Raw genomic sequence first — 21,006 nt, forward strand, 5'->3', positions numbered from 1 at the left:
AGAGATGATGAGGGCACCTAGAGGGTCTCAGACTCCCTAAGACAAGGTATGTGGATGGTAAGAGAGACTCTGAGTGCTCAGTGAGGGTGATGGAGGCCTTCCGAGAGCAAACAATCTGGGTCTCTTCTTACATCAACACACACACACCTTAATAAGGCAAGTTTGTTTGGAACTCAAGGAAGACAAAAACAGATAGAAGGGGCTTCTATTAAGGACATATTTCCCAGGTCTGAGACCTTCTCCTAAAAAACTAAGCCAGTCTCAGAGTTAATGAAAAAAGTGGTGGTACTGGGGAGAACTTTCTACTAGATTCCAAGGGGATAGTAGGGGATTGCCCTCACCTCATTCTAATCCTTCCTACCCAGCTGAAATATCAGGCCAACCCCTGAAGCTCTAGGTGGATAGTTCTCCATGGGTGTGGTCCCCATATGGTGTGTACAATGTGTTCCCCCAAACATTAGGTCCCTTGTGCCAAATCTCCAGGCAATGTAGGGAGGAATAGGCCAGAAAAACTTGTCAGTCCAGCTCCTCCCTTCCCCACCCCAATCAGAGAAATTCCCTGAGGGAGCATCAGGGATAAACACCTGGGTGTGCACCCAAGGTTATCAAGAAGTCCAAGGTATGAGGTAGTAATGCCAGCGTTTAGGGGGGCACACCTGGAATCTGTGGATAATAAAGTACAAGATTTTTTTTGAAATAGACATTTATTCCAAGGGAGCTGGGCTAGAGTGAGGTTAAGGGAGTAGTACCTGTTGCCAGGGTTCAGGGAATCAGACCCTACCAAGAAGGGTCATCACATGCCTCCTGGAACCTATATTGAGGACTGTATAAGAACTCCCACTTCAGATCCAGACTTCAGCTTCCCTCCTGAAGAAACCCTGGTGGGGAAGAGTCCTAGGTAGATGAATGGAGGTAGGTGAGGGGGGAGGTAAGAAATTGGAGAGAGACAATTCTGGGAAACTGGGGAAGATCTGGGAGGCATACTATAATAGAAGAAAGGATAGCCTGAATTCCTTGATTCGAGATAATCCCTAAGAGCCATTACAGCTTTAACATTCTACAGTTCCCTGACCATGAGAAAAAAATTAGAAAACTCATGAAAGAAAGGAGTCCAAAGAAAGGTCATTAATGGAACTACATGAATCATAGCATTTAAAGATGGGAAAGTTAGAAATTACCTAGTCCTGCCCTCTCACTTTTACAAAGGAGCCCGAGGCCCTGAGAGTCCAAATAACTTGTCCAACAACACACCATTGTTAAGAGAACCAGGACTTCTCACTCCAAATTCAGTGCTATTTCCACAACCCTAGAATGCAGGAAGGGACTCTAATGGAAGCAGGGATAGGAAGGAGCTAAGAACAGAATTAAGTGAGAATGGGATCTGAAGCTGGGCAAACTCTGGGGAGTTTCAGTGTAGGAGCCAGATGCCAAGGCCAGCAAAAAGGCTGAGGAAGCTGAGGTTCTGCATTGGAGAAGGACGGGGTGCACTGTTGCAGGAGTCTCTACTGCAGCAAGTGGTGTTGTAGGTTATCTCATTGGTCTTGTTAATACCCGGTCTGCAGGGTTTTTTCTCTGAACCACAGTCATAGTTGGAGTAAATCCACATCCTACCTGGGGTGGGAGAAAGATACAGAAGATTAGCCAGAAGAGACTTTCATGCTACCCCCATCTTCTTTACCCTCTTGAACTCAGACTCAAAGTTCTGCCTTTCATTCTCCATCTCTCTCCTTTTTCCTCTCTTCTCCCTATTGTTCCTAACTAGTTCTTTCTGTTAGTCTGATTATCAGCATCAGTCTCAGCCTCTTCTCTTCCCTTTTGCCATTTACCATTCATCCCACCTCCACTCCATTTTCCCTCTCAAGGGAGTCCTTTTTTTTTTTTTTTTTTTTTTTTTTTTACCTAGATAAGCATCTGTGGTCATACACTGGTGTCCATCTGCCAATTTACAGGATTTTCGATCCATACAGCCAACCATAGGGAACTTGTAGCAGGAATGACAACGAATATCAGCTGAGAAGATAGAGAGTAAGAAAAGTTCTGGGGAAACCAAACTCAGATTCCTGAAGGGAATGGGAAGCTAAAGAGAGGCAAATCATGCCCTGGCAACTCTACTGTGAATTCCTCACCCTGACTGTTCCAGTGAGATAGAGCCTACAAAAGATATTAGGGAAGGGTTCTCAGCAGGTGTGGGGGTTGGAGCTGCTCCTTTTGAAAAGATCTGCGCCTCTTTGTTAGCATCTGTCCCCTTTACCTCCACCCCTGCCCTAGTGGCTGAGTCAGAAGAGGGACAGTACTGCCAAGGAAAACAGAAACCAAGGGAGGAAGAAACAGAATGAAGACCCACCATCAGGGAGAATGGGACTGGAAAAAGAAACCTGGAAAGTGACATGATGGGGGCAGGAGAAGAAGAGACCACAGGAGAAGAGAGGGAAAGATGGGACTGGACACTATGAGAAGAAAATAGGATGGAAATTACAGTAAGGAGGGGATAGAAGGAGATAAGGAAGAATTGATATGTGGGATACTGTAAAGGAAAACTAGAGGGAACTGGGAAGGATCATTATTGAAAATAAGAGTTGCAGACAGAACTTAGAAATTGGTCTAGGTGATGATTGTCTTCTGGGGATAGTCAAGGGAACTATGCCTTGGAGTTGCCAGGAGAAAAGGGAGAACAGCTACCTTCAAATTCCTCATTCTGAACTGCCCCACAATCTGAAGAATGGAATTGAATGGAGATAATCACCTAAGTAGTCCCTTAGAATATTCTAGAAATGGAAGCAGAGTAAACTCAAAAATCTTTGCCCAAGCTCTACTCCTCAGCTAATTCCAGGCTTCTGATGAGAAATTACCTCATTGGGGTGGGGTACTTGGGAGTCTGATACTTAGAGAGGTTGACTACCTGGATCCCACGCTGAGCAGGGAGTATGTGAAATGAAAGCCCACTTGCTCCCCACCCAAAAAATGATTTGACTCAGGTATCCCCCTCCACAACTATGACAATATCATCCAGAAGGGTCCTAGGTGACTGAGAATCTAAAAGCTATCTCAAAGGTCCTTTTAGCCTCAATATGGAGATAGAGCTGCTCCAAACGTAGGCATTTGAAAAAGTGTAGGGGGGAGTTCCAAGGAGAGAAGGGGATACAGGGGAAACAGCAAGGGTCAGGAGAACCATTTATCTTGACCCTTCAAAAGGTGGTTGCTAGTTCAGGAAAGAGATAGAAAGGAGAACAGAGAAGAGATACAACACTATCTACCTAAGAACTAGAATAAACAGAAGAATTGGAGAACTTGGTCCTTGAGGAATGAGAGTTGGAAGAGGGAGGAAGAGATTTGAGAACACCAGGGAACTAAAATATAAGATATCTAAGTCTTTAAGAGGAGTGTTCACTGGAGATTGGCCAGGAGAGCAAGGGGTTTGGGGGGGCCTGGATCCCTTGAGCCTTAAAAAGAGTGCTAGAGGAAGGGGAATGGAGATCCGGAGCCTGAGAAGCTTAATGCCTAGATTCCTAAGCAGAGAGGAATGTGAGAGCTAGGGATGGAAGCCAATTGGACACCTGGGTCCCCATAGAGCTCACCTGAAGCCCAGCAGACCAGAGCTGAGAGGCTGAGGAGCAAAAAGACATTCATTGTAGTGTTGTTGGAGATGACAGAAGCAGATAAAGATTTCCAAGGATCTCTTGGAAGGGTGAGAAACATTTGGGATTTATAGTTATAAAGGCCCCTCCCCTTCTGACCCAAGCAGCACCTCCTTTCTCAGTTTCATCTGATTGGGGAGAGAGAGTGAGGATGGAGAAAGGGAAGTCCAAGACTGAAGAAATGAGGAAGCCCTTCTCTCTCCAAAAAGATTTTGGGGTCCAAAGAGTGGACAAAATCCATCTACAAGTCAGAAATGTTTGTCCCTCCATCCTTTTACCTTTTCAAGAGAAAGAAATAAAGGGGAACTGTGCCATCATCAAAGCCCACTGTGATGTCATAGTTCCTGGGGCAGTATAGGCTTTGGAACAACACCCAACAGGGTGCAAGCTGACTGGTGAAGGAGTGAATCCAGCCCAGCCCTAACCCCATCTTCCCTTGGAAACGGAGTGCCCAGCTGCTCCCCCCACCCCCCAGCTCCTGGGGTCCACATCAATTCTGGTGTGGACATCTGCCCTGATAGTCCCAATGTGGGAAGCTTTAGGGTCTGTAGGAAGGGTGAGGAAGGCAGCAGTGAGGGCTGAGCCTGAGAGATGAATAAGAAAGTTAGGCTACCAAAACTCCCTTTGGGATTGGATGTCCAGGAGACTTAATCCCCGCCCAGTCCCCCTTATCTGTGTCCCCCAACCCAGCAACTGCTCCCTGTCCCTAGCCTACTTCCTTCCGGTCTCTCTTGCTGACTCAGCTTCCCCCCATTTCTGTCCCACCAGATGCCCGACCATGATCCTAGTCCTGGGACTGTTGCTGCTGCTCTCAGGGACTGGAGGGAACTTGGGGGGTGAGCAGGGTTGGGTAAGAAAGGTGAGGATCGGGAGGGGAAATAAGAACTGGAGCGGGTAGGGTCGTCCCCTGAATCTTAGGAACAATCCAAGAACAGGGGAGGGAGAGGGAGAAATGCCTGAGTTCTCCATGAGAACGGGGTTTTGGGAGAAAGACCTTTGGTGGAAGGTGGAACTCTAAATCCCACCCCCACCCTAATTTTCCGCAGTTCTTCTGGAGGGACGCCCAGGAGATCGGGTGATTATTTCTTGCACTGGGGTCTACCACGCAACTCGCTGGGCTTGGGCTCCTAGGTTCCCCTACTGTGTGGGCTTGCCTCGGGGCCGCCGCCCTATCTTGTGGGCCTCCTCCTCAGGAACTCCCACCCTAGCCTCCACCTCCCCCTTTGCGGACCGCCTGCGTGCAGTGGACCCCAACAGCATTGAGCAGTTGGAGCTGCGCCTGGCGCGAGGAGATTCCGGGACCTTCTACTGCATGGGAATGGGAGGCCGCCGTGAGAGCAGTACCTCGCTCAAGGTGTTTGGGGACTTGACGGCTTGCCGATCCTCAGGCTCCACGTCGGGTGAGTAGGGGACAGGTGACCACACCACGGTTTGTTGGGAGAACGATCATGATCCTCCCGGGTGAGAAAAAGTATTTGTTTTGGCTGGTTGTGTATCCCCTGCGCCTAGCACAAGGTCGGGCACCTAATGATTAATCGAATGAATGGACAGAGATGGCTTTAGTCCTGATGTGCGTTGGTTGGGAATAAAAGAAGGGTTGCTTGTAAAGGGGACTTCTAAACGCCCTCTTTCGATTCTTCCCCTCTCTTTAGGGGCCTCCTATACTCTGCTCCTGTATGCTCTGCTGGGCGTCGGGTTGACTTTAGGACTGGTGGGGCTGGGGATGGCTTGGAGACTTCGTCAGTAAGTGCCAGGAACTAGAGGGTGGGAAAGCCAAAAAGGGCAAGAGGCAGGCCCGGAGGTGAAGAGCTCGAAAACTGAAGGGCGGGGTTACCCCAAAGTGAGGAGGCAGAAGTGTTGACAAAAGGGCGGGGTCAAAATTTGAGAGGCGTTAGAGTCGTGAGTCAGAGGCTAAAGCTTGGCTGGGGATGAGGGGAGGGGGTTGGAGGAGGAGGGAGTTGGAGGAGGGAGAAAGACCGAGGGGGAAGCCCTGACCAAACAATCAATAAAAATTTATTAAGATAACTGTGGGTTGGAGGAGGTGACATGTTAGATAGCAGAAGCCTTCGTTTTGAGATTTTGTGCAAGAAATTTAAGGAAATGGGGAAATGGATTGACTAAAGATAAAGGAATACATGTTGGTCAGAGCCCCAGATTTCCCTTTCCCATCCCTTTCTAGGATGGCCTTTTCTGAGCCAACCAGAACCATCCCAGAATACGGTGAGATTATTCCCTCTCCCCCAGCTCTGCCCCCATCCCCCCCCACAAAAGCTCCTCCAGTGAACCCCGAGACCCAGAGTCCGTGGAAAGAAAAGCCAGAGAAAAGAGAGGACTCAGATGTAGAACAGGTAAGGAGTGAGCTCCGAAGATGGTACAGTGAGGGTACAAGGGAAAAAAAAGTGGGTTGAAGGGAATGTGCATGAAAAGGGCCAGACGCCTGAATCCCCAACGGGAGTATAGTCTGAATGATGAATCCCTGTTTTGCATCCTGTCCTCTTTTCTCTAGAACCTTCTCTACGCGGATCTGGACCATATTCCCCATAGAAATCCTAAATGGTTGCACTCCAAAGTCCCCAAGGAAACTGCCACCATCTATGCGGTCATGGTTTGAGAAGACCTCATCCCAACATATTCAATGTGGTACTCCCAACTTTCCCTGCTACGTGCCACTTTCTCACCCCCAAAGAGTCATCAGGAGCTAATCTCGAACCCACCTGGGCCTTGGAATACTCCCTGTTCCCTACAGTTCTCGAAGATAGACCTGAAATCTAAATTCCACCCTTTCCCCAAAATGGCCTTCCGGGGCCAATCCAGCCTCGCCCCACCTTGAGTCATTCCACCCCACGGTCCTGCACCGAACAAGACTAGCCCCGTACCCAACCCCATCTTCCCTAATCAGACACTAACACACAATGAAGTCTAAAAGGTTAGTTCCATTTTATTCTCGGGGAGAGGACCAGCGCCTTCCCTTTTCCCTCTGCCCTACCCCAAACCCTTGCTCCTACCTCCCACCTAGCTTCTATGCATCATCCTATGAGTAAGCTAACCCTCCTCTTTCTATTCTCTCCATTTTCCTGTTCCCGCATTTGGGGGTCTCTTAGCTGTGGGGGCGGGTGCTGAGGACGAGGCAAAGGGAGCTGAGCCCTGCCCCAGCCTTCTCTAGCTCCGAGCAAGACACAGGTACGAGAGTTACATCAGGTAGTTTCTGCAGCACCTAGGGGAAAGAGGTGGGGTTAACGGTAAGCCCCGCCCACCCCTTACCCCATAGAGCCCAAAGCTCCCGCCTTCCACAGCCTAGCAATTCCAGAAATCCCACCCCTCTAGACTTGGTGCCTTATTCCTGCTTATCCCTTTCCTCGAGCCCAAGAAATGTTCCCTTCCTTTTGGGCTTCTGAAAAAACGCCACCTTCTCACCTCCTGGCTGTTGGGCAAATCTCCACTCCCACGGTGCAGCAAGAAAGGGGAAGCCCCAGGGAGGCCAGTCCGCAGAAACAAGCAATCCGCTGCAGCGTCATCTGGGAGAGTCAGTGAGGCATAGGGGTGATCGGTCAGCGCTGCCATTGCCTAGGGTACAAAAGGAAAAAGGATATAGAATTCGGTCCCTAAATTACCAGGCTTTTCATCTCCTACAACAGCCAAAGGACAGGTGGTCCGGGTTATTTTCAGCAGTTTCATATTTGTGTCCACCACGCGCATCCCCATCCTGGTATACAAGGTTTCTCACTCTTCCAATAGGCTCCGCTCCCGATCCTCACCTCCCGCCCACCTGTTGTTCCCAATCCCTCCTCACCCTCACAGCTTTCTGGGCTGCTTCGCTACTGCCAGCGACCACAGTGCGGGGCCCCCCCATTCCGCAGAACCCCCGCAAATGGGAGGGGCCTGAAACCGGTACTGTGGAGACTGCAAAGTCCTAGGAAGAAAGATACACGGGGCGGGGGAGGGGGGGAGGGAATATGTATTGGAAAGGCAGGACTGTAAACCGAGTCCTCCCTTGTTGGGCCTAAAATTCAGCGTGACAGACTAACTGAACTATTATTTCAGTAAGCTGCCTCCTGAATATCTTCCTGAGTCTCCTGGGCAAGAGACTTCCTGACCCCCTGACCCCAACACCCCCTTGATGGATGGTTACCAAATGCTTCCTGACCCCCTGACCCTAACATTCCCCCTTGACGGATGTTCCCAGACCCCCTTCTCCAGAAACCCTATAAAAACCCTTGGCTAAGAAATCCAATGAGTCAGTCAGGCTAGCCTCTCTGCCTACTGACATTGTTGCTAGTAGATAAATGAGCCTCTTCTTGCCTACTGCATTGTCAGTGTGATTTCTCCGGCCACAACCGAATCTGGGCCAAGTATTAAAATTTGGGTCCAACACCCTGAAACTCTATAGCGGGCATATTCCGCTCCGTTCCCTTCTGCCTTGCCCTTTGCCGCTCCTCCTAACCCCGCTCCACCCCCGCCCCCTCCGGCTCTTCAGATTATCAATCCTTTCACTCCAGGCATCACCCCTCCAACCTCCAGTTCTCCAGTTTCATAGCCCTTGGACCACAACCCCCGGGGACTCTGTTTTAGGGATTAATCAATTCCCCTCACTCGAAATGTGTCGGCAACAATTTCAGCTCCTCGGTGATTGGTCCACTTAGAGAGGCCCACAAAAAATTCACGGCCTGGAAGGAAGAGTTCAAAAGAGAAATCTATTTCTCATCTCCTTCTCTCCATAAGAACTTTGGTGTCCAGGACCCTGCTCTCCAGGGCACCCAAGCATACTGTCCTTCCTCTCCCCAGTCCCTCCAAGCTCCACCTGTGAATAGCACATCTGTCCCATCCAGTGTGGCATTCTCGTCTTTGATCTCCACAATCCGAAGCCCCAGATCCTGTAGGGCTTTTCTGACCCCATCAACCTAGGATGGGGGAAGAGAATTTCAGCTTTAAGATCCTAGTGTTCTGCTACTGCAGCCCTGCCCTGCCCTCCTGAAAACTCTGCACCTCGACTTCTCGTTCTCCCTTTCCCGATCCACTCTTCCTTTCCGGTACTCACTTCTGGCCGCCTGGCAGGACTCCAAGGTCTAGTGATGAGGGCTGTATCCCCGTGCACCACAGCTATGTCTCCTAGCAGGGGTCCAAAAGGCAGTTGCTCCTCGGGGGGCAATTCCAATAGCTGAAGTCCCAGGCGCTGCCTCAGTTTCCCTCCCAGCACCCCGTGCTCTCGCTGCGCCTTCGCCAGGTCCAGGGGTGGGAGATCAACCGCCACTCCTTCCCCCTCTCTACCCAGACTTCCTGGGACCCCCCGGATCAGAGCATGGGAACATCGGCCCAGCCCCTCCCCTGGGGTCCCCATCCCCACTACACACTCTTGCTGTCTCGCTCTTTAATCGTTTTTAACTTCACCTGCCAGAAGGGAGAGACAACCAATTGAGAAAGATAGGGAAGGGTAGGGATTTAAGGATTTCTGGGTCTCCAGCCACCCCCTCCTGGCTTTCCATCTGTCATCTTAATTCCACTTTGATCCGACAGAGCCTGCACTAGGGAGAAAACTGCGACCTCTTCCTCCCTCCTCGACCCCCAAACACCTGTTGTCTTTTCCTCGGTGCCTCCAAAAACCGTTTCCCTCCTGCCCCCCCACCATATTGTAACCCTCTCCATTAGCCTCTCCCCTCCCGGTCACCGCTAGGATGCGCTCACTCCCTAAATATGAGACGGACCCACCCCCTTAACCCTCCGTTATTCGGTGATGAAGGGGAGACTCCAAGATCAAGATGCTTAGGATTCAGAAGGAAGTAAGGGCTGCGCGGGGTGGGGAAGGGGAGAGGAGAGGAAAGGCACGAGATGAGTTGGATGAGTTAAAGGAAGCGAAGACTAGAGGAAGGAAAGGAGCAATTGGAGGCTATGGAGTTAATCTTCTACCCCGAGGGCCGGTCATGCAGCCCTTAGTGGACCCCAGTATAAATCAAACCGAATCCCACGGGACTGGGAGAGGTCCGGAATGAAACTAGAAAGGGCGGAGAAAGTGGGGGTGGGGGCAAAGCATAGTTTCCGACAATGATACTTAGTTCTCCCCTTAATCGAGCCCCCCACAAATTTTCTCCAAAAGAATCTTCCCTTCCCAGTCCTGGGATTTCAGGCGTTTGGCCTCTCGACCCGGCTTACTTTAAGGTTCCAGGCATTAGACTCCTCTACTGCCCATGCCCTTTCCCTTCAGGACCCCAGATGTCCGTCCGTTCCTCCCCCACCCCTCCAGGACTATCGTTTCCCTTAAGATCCCAGTCAGTACTTACTCTCCCGCTCCCCAGCCCTGCTAGTCAGGTCACTCACCGCTGGCTGCCTCACCCCGCCCCTTCTCCCTTCCGACAAGGTTTGGGGGTCCCCTCCCCCCCACCAAGTGCAGGGAGTGAGGGGGAGGGGAATTCAAGTCTGTAGGCGTCGGGAGGGCTGTGGCCTAGAATTGGGGTGAGGGTCCCCCGAAGGTTCACTGGGAGCAGAGGGGTGGGGGCGCGGCGGGCTGGCGGCTTCGGGGCATTGTCTGATCGGGGACGGGCTGGACTCCGGGAGGCCACGCCCCTACCGCCCCTCTAGACCACACCCACTCCTCTGGGGCTTCCTTCGCTCCAGCCCATAGCCACACCCCTTCCCTTTCTGGATTTCTCCTTTGGCCCAAATGGAGCTCTCCCCAGATTCTAGATTTGGGACAAGTCACCCCCATCCAAGGTTTCCTCATGCCCCTGCTTTGCCGACCACACATTTCAAATACAACCTGAACAAGAGAGATGAGAAATTATTTCTCCCCTTCACAAACTTTTGACCCTCCTGGCTTTTACTTCAAAATACCCTTCTGGAACTCAAGGGTTCTGCCTCCCAACTCTCACAAATAACAGTTTTACTCCTTGAATCTGTATTGACTTCCCTCAAAACCTCAAAATACATCTGTCCTCTCCTATCTGATCCAGGCTTCCAACCCCCCAATGCCCAGTTAGGAAAATATCACTATATTTTGATTCTGTTTTATTAATGAAATACATTTTCATCCTATCCCCTTCAAAAAAAACACAACAAAATGCCACTCATTTTCTTCCCCGTCCCATCCCCAACAACCTTGTCTACCCTCCTGTACTTTATTTCAAAATTCGCTGTCCAGTGGCTATCTTGAAGTGTGTTCATTGGGCAGCCAATTCCATGGAGTGGTTCTGAAAAGCCATTTGTGAAAGCAGTAGGGGGTAGGGAAGGAAAGAAGCTCTGTCCATGGTTACTTTAGGGCTTTGGCTACTAGCTCATAGGCCAGCTCTATCTCCTCTGCATCTGGACAAGTAGAGGCAAACTCCTCTCTGGCATAAGCATTACGCAGGTATCTTTGCAACCCTCTGAACTCTTCTGGGATAGAAAATCCCCGATATTTCTTACATACAACCTGATGTAAAAAGAGAGAACAGAAACAAATACATTATTAGCTAGTGTTCAGTATTGATAATGGAGGTCCACTGTAGATTTCTCTTACTGCTCAAACACTCTAAAATGTTTAACATCTCTTATAGAATTCATTCCAAGTTCTACAACCTGACCCCTCTTCTTTACTACCTCCTTGCTCAACCTTCCACCCATGTCAAAGTACTATAAGTAGTCCACTCAGCTATCCTGACTTGCTCACGTAATTTACTTAAAATGCCTTTCCACAATTTTTTTCCTCCACTCTATTGACCTAATTCCTACACTTTAAGGCCCTGCTAATCAAGACTTTATTATGAAATTTTTGTCAGCTCAATTAAAAATGAGATGTTCTCTAAACTCCATCCCTAACATTCATTTAATATTTCTTGTAAATTGCTCTTTGTGTGAATGTTCTATCTCAACTAAATTGTAAGATCTTTGATGGAAAATATATATGTGATTCATACATCAACTGCTGCTTAACTTATATTTGTCAACTGACATTGGGCTTCTCTTTTAAGGAGGCCAATACTATTGAAGATTATAACAAAAAAGAGTAAGTCATTCATATTCCACCAGGGGGAGCAGATTGATATTGCTAAGGGAAAGATGGAGGTTAGACCTCAGAGAGGAGAAGTTTCCAGAAAGAAGAGATATCCTCTATTTAACAGAATGAAGGGTAGTCCTACACAAGGGAACACAAGACAACTTCAGTGGTGATCCCAGGACTGATGAATCTTTTTTATGTCATGGATTTCTTTAGGAGGTTGGGCCCTTCCTCAAAAATGTAAATGTATAAAATAAAATACAAAGCATCACAAAGGAAACAATTATAATAGTATCAAAACATAAAAAGATTTGTGCAATATCTTATATGTTTATCTCATAGGTTATCTCACAACACTATAAGGTATTCTTATCCCCATTTTACAAGTGAGAAAACAGACTTGAGAAAAGAGATTTGAGACTTGCTCAGGATCACATAGCTGAGCTATCTCAATTGAGCAGAAATAAGAAATGAATGTCAAGACATACTGAGTCCATATATATACCATTATCAGCTATTCTGGAAAGTCACCATCAAGGAGATACCTTGCTGGAGATGAGAGGGGATGTGGTCCTTTTGAAGACGGTTGTGGTGAGAGTTCACCAAAAAAAAATTACCTTGGCAAATTCTTCCTTCCCCTGGCAACCTACCTGTACAATATGGAGCTTGGGCAGCAGGTTGCAATCAGCCAATGTGAGCTCATCACCATCCAGAAACTTTCTGTGGGAGACACCCTCATCTTCTGCACTTGTCTCATCTATTTCCTCAGGAAGTGGTGATGTCAGATAGTTGTCCAGAACCTTCAGGGCTTTCAACAACCCTTTCTCCAGGTCTATTGAATAATTAGGACCAAAACAGTGAGGAAGTTCTCTCAGAAACAATCAGGACAGAAAATAATATAGGCCAGGAGAAAAATGAGCGACTGCCAATTAGAAGAGGCCAGAAAGAAGTCCAGAGAATGAAGCAGTTTATGATAGTCAATTAACTTGGTCCAAATGCCTAATTATGGAATGAACCATTAAACACGGGTTAGGACCAATAGAACAAGGAAGCCTGGGGTAACAATCATGGAGATTCAAAGGGCTGAATTAATGAAAATGGAAGGAGAGACAGGTACCTATAACAGAGATTTTATAACACAAGGTTAGGAGCAGAATGTTAGTCATTCACTGATCCCTAACTTATAAATCATTAGTATTCTTTTTCTTCTTCTATCCTCTGTTTTCCAACCTTTGTTCTCCTGAGGCATCTAGGTTCTCCCAGAATCTGACATTGCCCATCTGGTTCCCACATTCCAACCAGACAGAACCCAGGCCTCCGGCCCTTTGGACTTACTGGCATTGAGTGCTGGGTTTGAATTCTTGATATAGGCAGAAAATTTGGCAAAGACATCCAGGCCAGCTGTGTTGGATTCTGGGTTCTTAACTGCCAACTTGGGGTACCTGAGATCAGGTGGGAAATGAAACAATAAGATATCCAGACATCCCATCCCAGGCATTTCAGATTCTCACTACTTCTCTCCACATTCCCTTGAACATTCTGCTCTTTTCCAACCCAGGTCCTCCATACATACCTAGGAGGGCTCAGCACTGCCTCCAGAAACTCTTCAATCTTGTTAGTGTCTGTGTGCACTTCTGTGCCATACAGTAAAAATGGAAGCTGACCTCCAGGACACAACTTCTGTACTGTCTCTGTTCTCCTGCAGTAGGAACCCAGGCATCAGGGGAATGGGGAGGTGGCTTGGGTTTGTCAGAAAATCAAAGTCTTAGGATGGGGAAGAAACTAGAAATAAGAGAACAAAGAGGGGAAAAAAGGTAAGAGGAGTGGGGAGATCAAGTCTGGGAAAGAGAGAAGATTTTAAAGTAAGAAGTTACTTCTCAAGAGAGAAATTCAGCATAGCAAAGGGGGGAGAAGGGTGAGATGAGGTATAGAGAAGGAAGAATAGAGAGCAGAGCTAGAGAAAGGGCTAAGTGAGGAAAGAAAGGGTTAGGCAGGAATGGGTAGAAGCAGGTTCTCACCTTTTGGTGTCTACAGTGGTGACATTGAAAGTGACACCCTTAAGCCAGAGCACCATGAAAAGTCTTTGGGAGAAGGGGCAATTCCCAATCTTGGCACCATCGCTGCCAGCCTGAAATATATCCCCCCAAAAGTCAGAAAGGGCTCCTTTAGAAGAGCCAGGACAAGGCCTGGGCAACAAAAGGTATTCATGAGGGGCACTCTTAAATATTACTCTTAATAAATACATGTTTTTTAATGACAGAAAAATCTTTTCTCAGCACATAGGGATTAATCTCATGATAAGTTTTTATATGGGTTATAGTGAAGGCTCATAAATATCTGGTAGATTGTCATCAGGGAGAGAGGTAGATGTTGGCTAGGATGACATCTTCAAACATTCTAGGTGTTTCAAATGTCCTAGCATCACAGAATGCTAGAGCTGGAAGAAACCTCAGAGATTACTTAGTACAACTCCTTCCCTTGAGGGGAAATGATCTGTCCAAGGTCACAGAACTAGAAAATATCAGAGCTGGAAAATGAAGCTAAGTCTTTTGAGTCTTAAGTCCAGTAGTCTTTCTACTATACCATGCTTCTTTCTAATATAAATACTGTTTCATCTCTGCCTCCACCTTTGCTTACTGTATTTCTGCCCAGAAGAATGTTGAGATAGTAGATTTGATTCTCAAGGAAGCAGGGGATGGGGAAAGGAGAGCTGGGACTTGGTGCCCAATGCCTAGTTTTCTATAACTCTTCTATTACCATCTATGCAGCTGGGTGTGGAAGAAGGGGTCCCAGTTCAACACTAGGGATGGGCAATTATGGAGAGGCCATCCAAAGGGGCAGTACCCTCTGATTGGCAAGTGGTGACCTCATCCCCCGGGAACTCCCCCCTCCCCACTAGACTGAGGGTGATTCATTTCTCTAAGTCTCCGGTCTGAGCCCACTTCCTTCCTGGAAGGAGGGAAAATAGCATAATTTCTGAAGCCTTAGTAGCCTAAGGCTCATGTGACAGTCCTTCTCTTTCACTAATTTTCACTATATATATATTTTTTTTAAACACCACATAGGATCCCTTAGTCTCCAGATCTACAGTCCTGGGGACAACTAGGTCCTTAGTAGTTTCAACCAGATCTCAAACTGAAAATAGCCCCTGAGGGTGGTATGAGAGTAGGGAGGTAGGGACCACGCCTAAGCCAGCACTTCACCCTTCTTTTGGAGGTGAGGTAGAGGAAAGACACAGAAACTGAGGCACAGACACTGAAAGGAGGGGGAGGGGGCAAAGACAAAAAGAGGAAGTGGAGAGATGGAGGAAGGAGAGACAAAAGAGAAGGAATGTAAGAGGCAGCAGAAGATCAAATGAAAGAGACAGGTCACCCATAAGAGACAGAAGGCCGGGTTTGGAGGGAAGGTAGGTTGGAGAAAGGGTGGGGAGAAGCAGAAAGGAGAGACTAGCTGAAAAGGGAGGGGGAGGAAAAGAAGGGGGAAAAAAAGAGAGAAGTCAGTCTACATGGGGAGTAACACAGAAATGACAAAGAGAAATTCGTAGGGGAAGTAGGTGGGGAAGACATTGTGAGAGAACCCCAGGGTGGGGTGAATGGAGAGACAGATCAGAGGAAGAGGAAGAGTTAGGAGACATATTAGTAAGGGAAATAGCCCAAAGTCCAATTCTCACCTTGATACTCAAACATTGGATACTATTGGGGGGTCAGGGGGTGGAGAAGAATTTTCTTAAAATTACTAAACCTCTAACTTCACAGGGAAGGGAAAAAATGAGATCGAAGTCTTTTCTGATCTTCTCTTTCATCAATCACCCTCATTTCTCCCTTTTTTTTTATTGTCCCATACCTCACCTCCTCCCTCCTTTCTCCATAAGACTATTCCCCTAAATTCTTTGCCCTCCAGCAAGGAATCTTATCACCCCCTTTCCTTTTACTCCTCAATTCCTATAATTGCTGTCACCCATTCCTCCTTTCCATTTCTCCCAGATCCTTTCCCTCCCCAAGCCTATTTCCTATTAATCCCTTCCTCCACTCTGCCTGGTTCTTCTTCTCCAATCTTTCTCAAGCCTAAAGTCCCCACCTTCTTCCTTCCCTAAGAATCACCCGGTGCCACCACTTATTTGCTTACTTCTGTCTCCCCACTCCATGCACTCCTATATTTCATTTCCTCTTCCCAACTCCTCATATCCTTTCTAACCTTTAGGAATATGGGGGCAGGGTGGGGAGGCATATTCCCGTCCATACTGCAGAATATTCTCTTCCCCCCACAATCCCCAGTTGTCCAAAAGGGCACCTCTTTCCTCGGAGCCCAGATTTGCTATCTACCTCTCAACATGTCTGTCCTCCCAACTCTCCTTCACTCTCACGTTTTCGGAGAATCTCCACTTTTACAAACTTTTCTGTTTGTTGATGAACCAGAGGGATCCAAGGCTTCCCAGTGCCACTTTCCATTCTCTACCCCACCCCTCAAAAAAACCCAGCCCCAGAGGCTCCTTGCCTAGAGGCAAGTCCAGACAGGGATTGGAAGGAAAAGAGAGCGAATGGACCTGGGGAGGGGGAGTGGGAGAGAATGGAAAAGCGCAGAGTTGAATTCCTTGACATGTGTGAGGAACAGAAGGACAAGACACGATGTTCTTACCTTGACGAACAACTCGACCTGTGCCTGTTCTTCAGCCATGGCTGCGACTGGGACCAGGAAGCTGCGGGTGCTGGGGGAACTGGGAGGGGCCGAGATTGGAGGGAAGGTGGGTTGTGAAGTTTGGGGAGTTTTTCCCCCCCAATGTCCTGGGACTCTCTCCCCCTCCCCCTTAGCTCACCAGGAGACACGCACACACAAACACACACCAGCTAGGTCCAGATCCTCCCCCACCCACCATTCACCCCCAGCTCCTCCTTTACCTTTCCCCCGCCCAGGCTAGAGCTTGGAACTGATGACTCACCAACCAACCCCGCCCAGGAGAGGGGGGGGGGATGACTCCGGGAATTTGGAGGGAGGGGAATCCGGCTCCCAGAGAGGGTCCAATTTGGAGGAAAGGGAACCTGGGACTAGGCACTGGGAGCTCCTTCGAACCTGGGGCTTCAGCTCCTAGACCCCTTCTTGTCTCATTTCCTAGATTGGTGAAAAGGAGAGAAATCTTGCTTTTCTCCCACTCCATACATGTAACCTGACACCTTGAATTAGGGAGTCTTGGAGAACTGGGGTAGAGGCATTTTAGGAAGTGAAAGGGGAGCTTCTTTCCACTACATCCCTACACCTGTCTCAGCGCTGGGTGGCTGGGATTGTAGTCTGGGTCATAGAAGTTAGAACAAGACACTGGGTCGAGGTAGGCTGGCGGAAAGGTAAAGCATTCCTGCAGAGTGCGATGGAAACAATCGGGGACCCCTATGTTGAGGGGATCAGGCAGTTGAGCTACAGGGTCCCATCCCAGGGAGAGGATCCCCTCAAAGGTCTTCTCCTCTTCCCTTCTCTGCTGCTCAATCAGTAATCCTTAGTGTTGACTGGTTGCCCAGGGAGAAAGGATGATGGAGTGAGTGGGTAGGGTACATAATTGCTTGTGTTGTAAAAGTGTATGTGAATCCTGGAGTTTGCTTGACTGATTCCACACCGGGTCAAAGTAAAAAATCAGACAGATAAAATGAGAAAAGGTAACAGTGAAGAAGAGAGAAGAAAGATCTTTTTCCATCAAAGTATAACTATGGGATATTCTGGAGTAGGGTGGGAGGGTGATGGTAACAGTTTACATCCTTTTGAAATAGACTATTTCACAGTGTTGCCCCAGAGCCTGTCTTCCTAGTACATGCTCCCCTGCCACCATCCTTGGATCCCAGTCTTTGGAGCTCCCCTTCTTTCTTGTTACTTTGCTAGGCATCCCATTTCCCTTTTCAGTGCTACTTCCTGTTATGCAGAAGTAGGCAATCTTGGTAGTGAGGAGGGATAAAGGGTGATAAGGTGATAGAAGGAATGAAGGGGATAGCTGAGTGTAGGGATGAATGGGTTGTATGTAGGAAGGTAAGGGAATGAATGGGAGTATAGGAAGGGCTGCTCAAACAGGATAGTCACTGAGGCTTGAGACAGAGGGTACTGGGAGGAAATAGGCTGGGTTCTTCAGGCAGGGAAAGTATCTCTAAGGTACAAGAGGAATTGGGCCAGTCAGAAATGTTTAGATCTGGCTGGAGGGTTTTCTCTTGTTAATTTCTAAGATCCCTTTGAGGGAGAAGTCAAAGGTTCCTCCCTGCCAGTGAAATAGATATCTGCAGGAAGTCTCAGCTGGGCACTTCCTGCCCAAGATGGATGCCTAGGTTTCCCTCAAGAAATAAAGAAAATAATTTCTTCCCTCTTCAGCCTTTGCCTTAATATTCAATACAATGATTCACCAGAGGCTTTGTGTAGGTAACAAAGGGGATTTATTCATGTTAGAGGTAAGCCAAGGGAAAGAGGGTTTCAGGGTTTGTAGCTGCTGCTAGGGAGAAAGCTGATGCTGGGGGAAGGGACATAGGAGATAGAGCCTGTCTCTCTCAGTCAGGAAGGCTTCACTGCCCTGAAGTAAAGTATTAATCAGATCATTAAATAAGGGGTGGCTTGATTTAGGATGTCCTACTTGCCTACAGAAACTAAACCCACGAAATCCAACCACCAAAACCACCCTTCCTCCCAGGGCCCAAAGGGAAATTCCAGGGAAATAGCAGGGATGTAGATGGAGAGATCAGGGAGAGGTCCAGAGAAATCAGGCTAAGTCCAAATGCCCCAAAGACAAAGGCACAGGCCAAGGCAAAGCCAAAAGCCAAAGCCAACAGACAAAAGCCCCTCAGCTGGAGCTTCAGGACTATTTATAGCCTTAGGCTCCAACTGTTTTTTGTGAACATTCTAAACTTCTAACTGCCTGGGCTGTTACAGTTGAGTTTGCAAAAGCAAAAAAGCTATTGCTGCAACCCTGCATTACATTCCCCAAGTGGAGAAGCTCACTCCAGGAAGGAAGAAAAGGCGTTAGAGGAAGAAGGAACAGAGGAGACAGGGAGAAATGTGGATGTATCAGGCAAGAAACCAACAGTTGGTGGCTTCCTCTGGTTTAAAGATGTCCCTCCTCTGTTTTTCCTAAGCTTGAAGAGCACTTTGTATTCTTTTACCAGCCAGAAAGAATGTGTCCCTGGATTGTTGTTCTAAATTAAAGGCACAGGGACCAACCACATTGTTTTAGAATATGGTTTAGACTGCTTGTGGATGATGTCCAAAGTTTGCAATTCTTTCCCAAGAAGAAGGTGGAATCACATCACATACTCTTAGGTATTTGCCCTCCAATAGATGACCCCAGTTAGGGGCAGTGAGGGAGTAGCAAAGGAATGGGGCCACATTCTGGGCTAAAACAGGTCCTGCCGCCTCTTTCATCTCCCTTTCTCCATCCTAGCCTCCCCGACCTCCAACTAGCAAAGCAGCTTCAACTGTCTTTATCATCAATATTGTCTTTGGCCTGCAGCCTTGGGCTACTAAACTTCTTCTTCCTGATAGGCAAGTAACTGCCATTTCTCCCTGAGTCATCCATTAAAGTTTCTTGAATTTGAGGGTAGAAGGCTTCCCCTTTATATTTTGTCATCAGAGGCGAACCCATTTCCCACCTTTCTGGACACATCTGTTCCCACTTCTTTTTTTCCTTATTTCTCCTATGTTTCTGTCTGTCTCCAATTCTCTGTCTCTTATCTGTCTGTCACCACACACAGACACACGAAACTTCTTCCCCCGATAGAGAAACAACTACCACCCTCTCCATGGGCCATCCATCAAAGTGCCATGAGGGTAGGGGGTTTCATCTCTAAACTGTGCCATCAGAGGCAAATCTCATTTCTCATGTTTCTGGATATATCTCTTCTCCTTCCCCCCTCCCCCCCCCCCCCCCCGCCTTATTTCTCCTATGTCTCTGTGTCTCTCTCTGTACATTTTTCTCTTTTTCTAATTCTGTTTCTCTGTTTTCTTTTTCTATCTCACAAACCTTCAGCACATATTTGAAAAAATGTTCTTCCCTTTTTCCCCAGTTTTCTCCCAGTTTCTACTCTTCCCTTACCTTTGTATAAATCAGTACTAGTAACTGCAAACCAGTCCTTAATCTATCCTCACGCCCATTTGAGTTGATCTGCCAAGGTGTGGCCCTCTGCCCATCCCCCCATTTGACATGCCTTAGCTCTGGTGCCGGCCTCCCACGTGTTTCCACAGTGTTATTATTGCTCCATAACTTTTGTAGGGTAACCATTAACCCAGGTCTCCTAACTCCCACCACTCTCCCTCTAGGGGATTTTCCTTCCACTAGTTTTTTCCCTTAGGCATTCCAGATTACCCAAATGCTCACACACTTCCCTAATCTCCATCTCTTTCTTGGGGGTCATTTTGGCCAACTATTTTTTAAAATTAATTTTTATTAGTATCTTTTGTTTTTACATTACCAAAATTTCTTCTAATATTGCTCACCTTCACTTTCCAGAGAGCTATCCCATATAACAAATAATATTTTTTAAATATAGGAAGAAAAGATGAAAAAACACCTAGAAAAACTGGTTGAAAAAGTCTGAAAACATGCTTGACCATTGTAATTTTGCAACATTCACTTTTGAGTGTTTTGTGTGCTTTTTTCCACTTACATAGTATTGTCATTATGTATATTGTTTTCTTGGTTCTACTTATTTCTCTCTTCATCAGATCATCCAGTCTTTTGATTATCCTGCAGATGACAAATTATAGAGGAAGAAGAGGACTTCGAGGGAATGTTTAACACCTGGTTCTCTAAAAATGCACAACATACTTTAAATTTAATCTGCATTATGAACATTTTCTCCATCACTTTCTTAAGTCTATACAATCAACAATGCAAGAAATGAGAAATCAATAAAATAACTCACTGTATCATTTGCAGATTTCTAAGGTAAAAATGCTCACACTGAAAATTAACAATCATCTCTTAGGCTAGCTCCAGCACACTAATGTACCTCACTCAGAATATAGGGTAGTTATTTTGGGAAGGAGTATCTGGGTGGAGTGGAAGGGATCTTGGGGATCCCAAATTACAGTTTAGCTTTAAGGGTGTCTTCTATGGAAGAGGTATGTGATATGCTCTGTATTGGAAAGGGACATCATGTGAATGGTAAAAATAGGAGATTTGAAGCAGACACTTTCATAAGTCATCTAACTTTGTCAGAGGGGATGATCTTGCTTTTGGAATGGGTTTAATTTAGCTATCGTCCATAAAGACTAAGTTTGGCCCTAATGCAGAAAAATAAGAAAATGCCCTTTCCTCCCTTGTTCAAGAATCAGACTCTGTTCGGTTATTTCATTTTTTCCAGCTACTTTTAAAAAAATATTTCTTTGAAGTTAAAGAAATTACATTTCTTTTTTATTATAAGGGATGGCTCTCTGGGTAGAGATGAGGAG

At 47.2% G+C, this 21,006-nt stretch overlaps 4 protein-coding genes across 4 annotated transcripts; 1 reads left to right on the plus strand and 3 right to left on the minus strand.

Moving 5' to 3' along the window:
• Positions 1–690: 690 nt before the first annotated feature.
• On the minus strand, positions 691–3,642 carry LY6G6C (lymphocyte antigen 6 family member G6C). The gene is made up of 3 exons (XM_044673866.1): positions 3,576–3,642; positions 1,900–2,010; positions 691–1,611 (listed from the first exon to the last, which is right to left on the minus strand). Exons 1-3 carry the CDS (start codon positions 3,625–3,627, stop codon positions 1,409–1,411), a joined length of 366 nt encoding a protein of 121 aa, XP_044529801.1. The 5' UTR covers positions 3,628–3,642; the 3' UTR covers positions 691–1,408.
• A 771-nt stretch (positions 3,643–4,413) lies between these two features.
• Positions 4,414–6,246, plus strand: MPIG6B (megakaryocyte and platelet inhibitory receptor G6b). The gene is made up of 5 exons (XM_044675263.1): positions 4,414–4,471; positions 4,844–5,035; positions 5,288–5,378; positions 5,815–5,983; positions 6,142–6,246. The coding sequence occupies exons 1-5, from the start codon at positions 4,414–4,416 to the stop codon at positions 6,244–6,246; spliced, it is 615 nt and encodes a 204-aa protein (XP_044531198.1).
• A 302-nt stretch (positions 6,247–6,548) lies between these two features.
• DDAH2 (dimethylarginine dimethylaminohydrolase 2) lies at positions 6,549–10,173 on the minus strand. The gene is made up of 7 exons (XM_044673865.1): positions 9,945–10,173; positions 8,671–9,020; positions 8,434–8,533; positions 8,226–8,299; positions 7,426–7,545; positions 7,050–7,199; positions 6,549–6,849 (listed from the first exon to the last, which is right to left on the minus strand). Exons 2-7 carry the CDS (start codon positions 8,968–8,970, stop codon positions 6,733–6,735), a joined length of 861 nt encoding a protein of 286 aa, XP_044529800.1. The 5' UTR covers positions 8,971–9,020; positions 9,945–10,173; the 3' UTR covers positions 6,549–6,732.
• Positions 10,174–10,614: 441 nt separating this feature from the next.
• On the minus strand, positions 10,615–16,549 carry CLIC1 (chloride intracellular channel 1). The gene is made up of 7 exons (XM_044673868.1): positions 16,535–16,549; positions 16,234–16,312; positions 13,617–13,726; positions 13,172–13,297; positions 12,934–13,040; positions 12,249–12,430; positions 10,615–11,034 (listed from the first exon to the last, which is right to left on the minus strand). The coding sequence occupies exons 2-7, from the start codon at positions 16,270–16,272 to the stop codon at positions 10,873–10,875; spliced, it is 726 nt and encodes a 241-aa protein (XP_044529803.1). The 5' UTR covers positions 16,273–16,312; positions 16,535–16,549; the 3' UTR covers positions 10,615–10,872.
• Positions 16,550–21,006: the final 4,457 nt, after the last annotated feature.

Source organism: Gracilinanus agilis, chromosome 4 (assembly GCF_016433145.1).
Source record: "Gracilinanus agilis isolate LMUSP501 chromosome 4, AgileGrace, whole genome shotgun sequence".
NCBI lineage: Eukaryota > Metazoa > Chordata > Mammalia > Didelphimorphia > Didelphidae > Gracilinanus > Gracilinanus agilis.

Coding starts and splice junctions, on each gene's coding strand:
- CLIC1 (XM_044673868.1), bottom strand. CDS start 16,272: ATGGCTGAAGAACAGGCACAGGTCGAGTTGTTCGTCAAG. Junction 13,298..13,616: donor ACCACTGTAGACACCAAAAG/GTGAGAACCTGC, acceptor TTCCTACTGCAG/GAGAACAGAGACAGTACAGA. Junction 12,431..12,933: donor AAACCCAGCACTCAATGCCA/GTAAGTCCAAAG, acceptor ATTATTCAATAG/ACCTGGAGAAAGGGTTGTTG.
- DDAH2 (XM_044673865.1), bottom strand. CDS start 8,970: ATGGGGACCCCAGGGGAGGGGCTGGGCCGATGTTCCCATGCTCTGATC. Junction 8,534..8,670: donor GTCCTGCCAGGCGGCCAGAA/GTGAGTACCGGA, acceptor CCCCCATCCTAG/GTTGATGGGGTCAGAAAAGC. Junction 8,300..8,433: donor GACAGATGTGCTATTCACAG/GTGGAGCTTGGA, acceptor TCTTCCTTCCAG/GCCGTGAATTTTTTGTGGGC.
- MPIG6B (XM_044675263.1), top strand. CDS start 4,414: ATGATCCTAGTCCTGGGACTGTTGCTGCTGCTCTCAGGGACTGGAGGG. Junction 5,036..5,287: donor ATCCTCAGGCTCCACGTCGG/GTGAGTAGGGGA, acceptor CCCTCTCTTTAG/GGGCCTCCTATACTCTGCTC. Junction 5,984..6,141: donor AGGACTCAGATGTAGAACAG/GTAAGGAGTGAG, acceptor TCTTTTCTCTAG/AACCTTCTCTACGCGGATCT.
- LY6G6C (XM_044673866.1), bottom strand. CDS start 3,627: ATGAATGTCTTTTTGCTCCTCAGCCTCTCAGCTCTGGTCTGCTGGGCT. Junction 2,011..3,575: donor TCTGGTCTGCTGGGCTTCAG/GTGAGCTCTATG, acceptor CTATCTTCTCAG/CTGATATTCGTTGTCATTCC. Junction 1,612..1,899: donor GACCACAGATGCTTATCTAG/GTAAAAAAAAAA, acceptor CTCCCACCCCAG/GTAGGATGTGGATTTACTCC.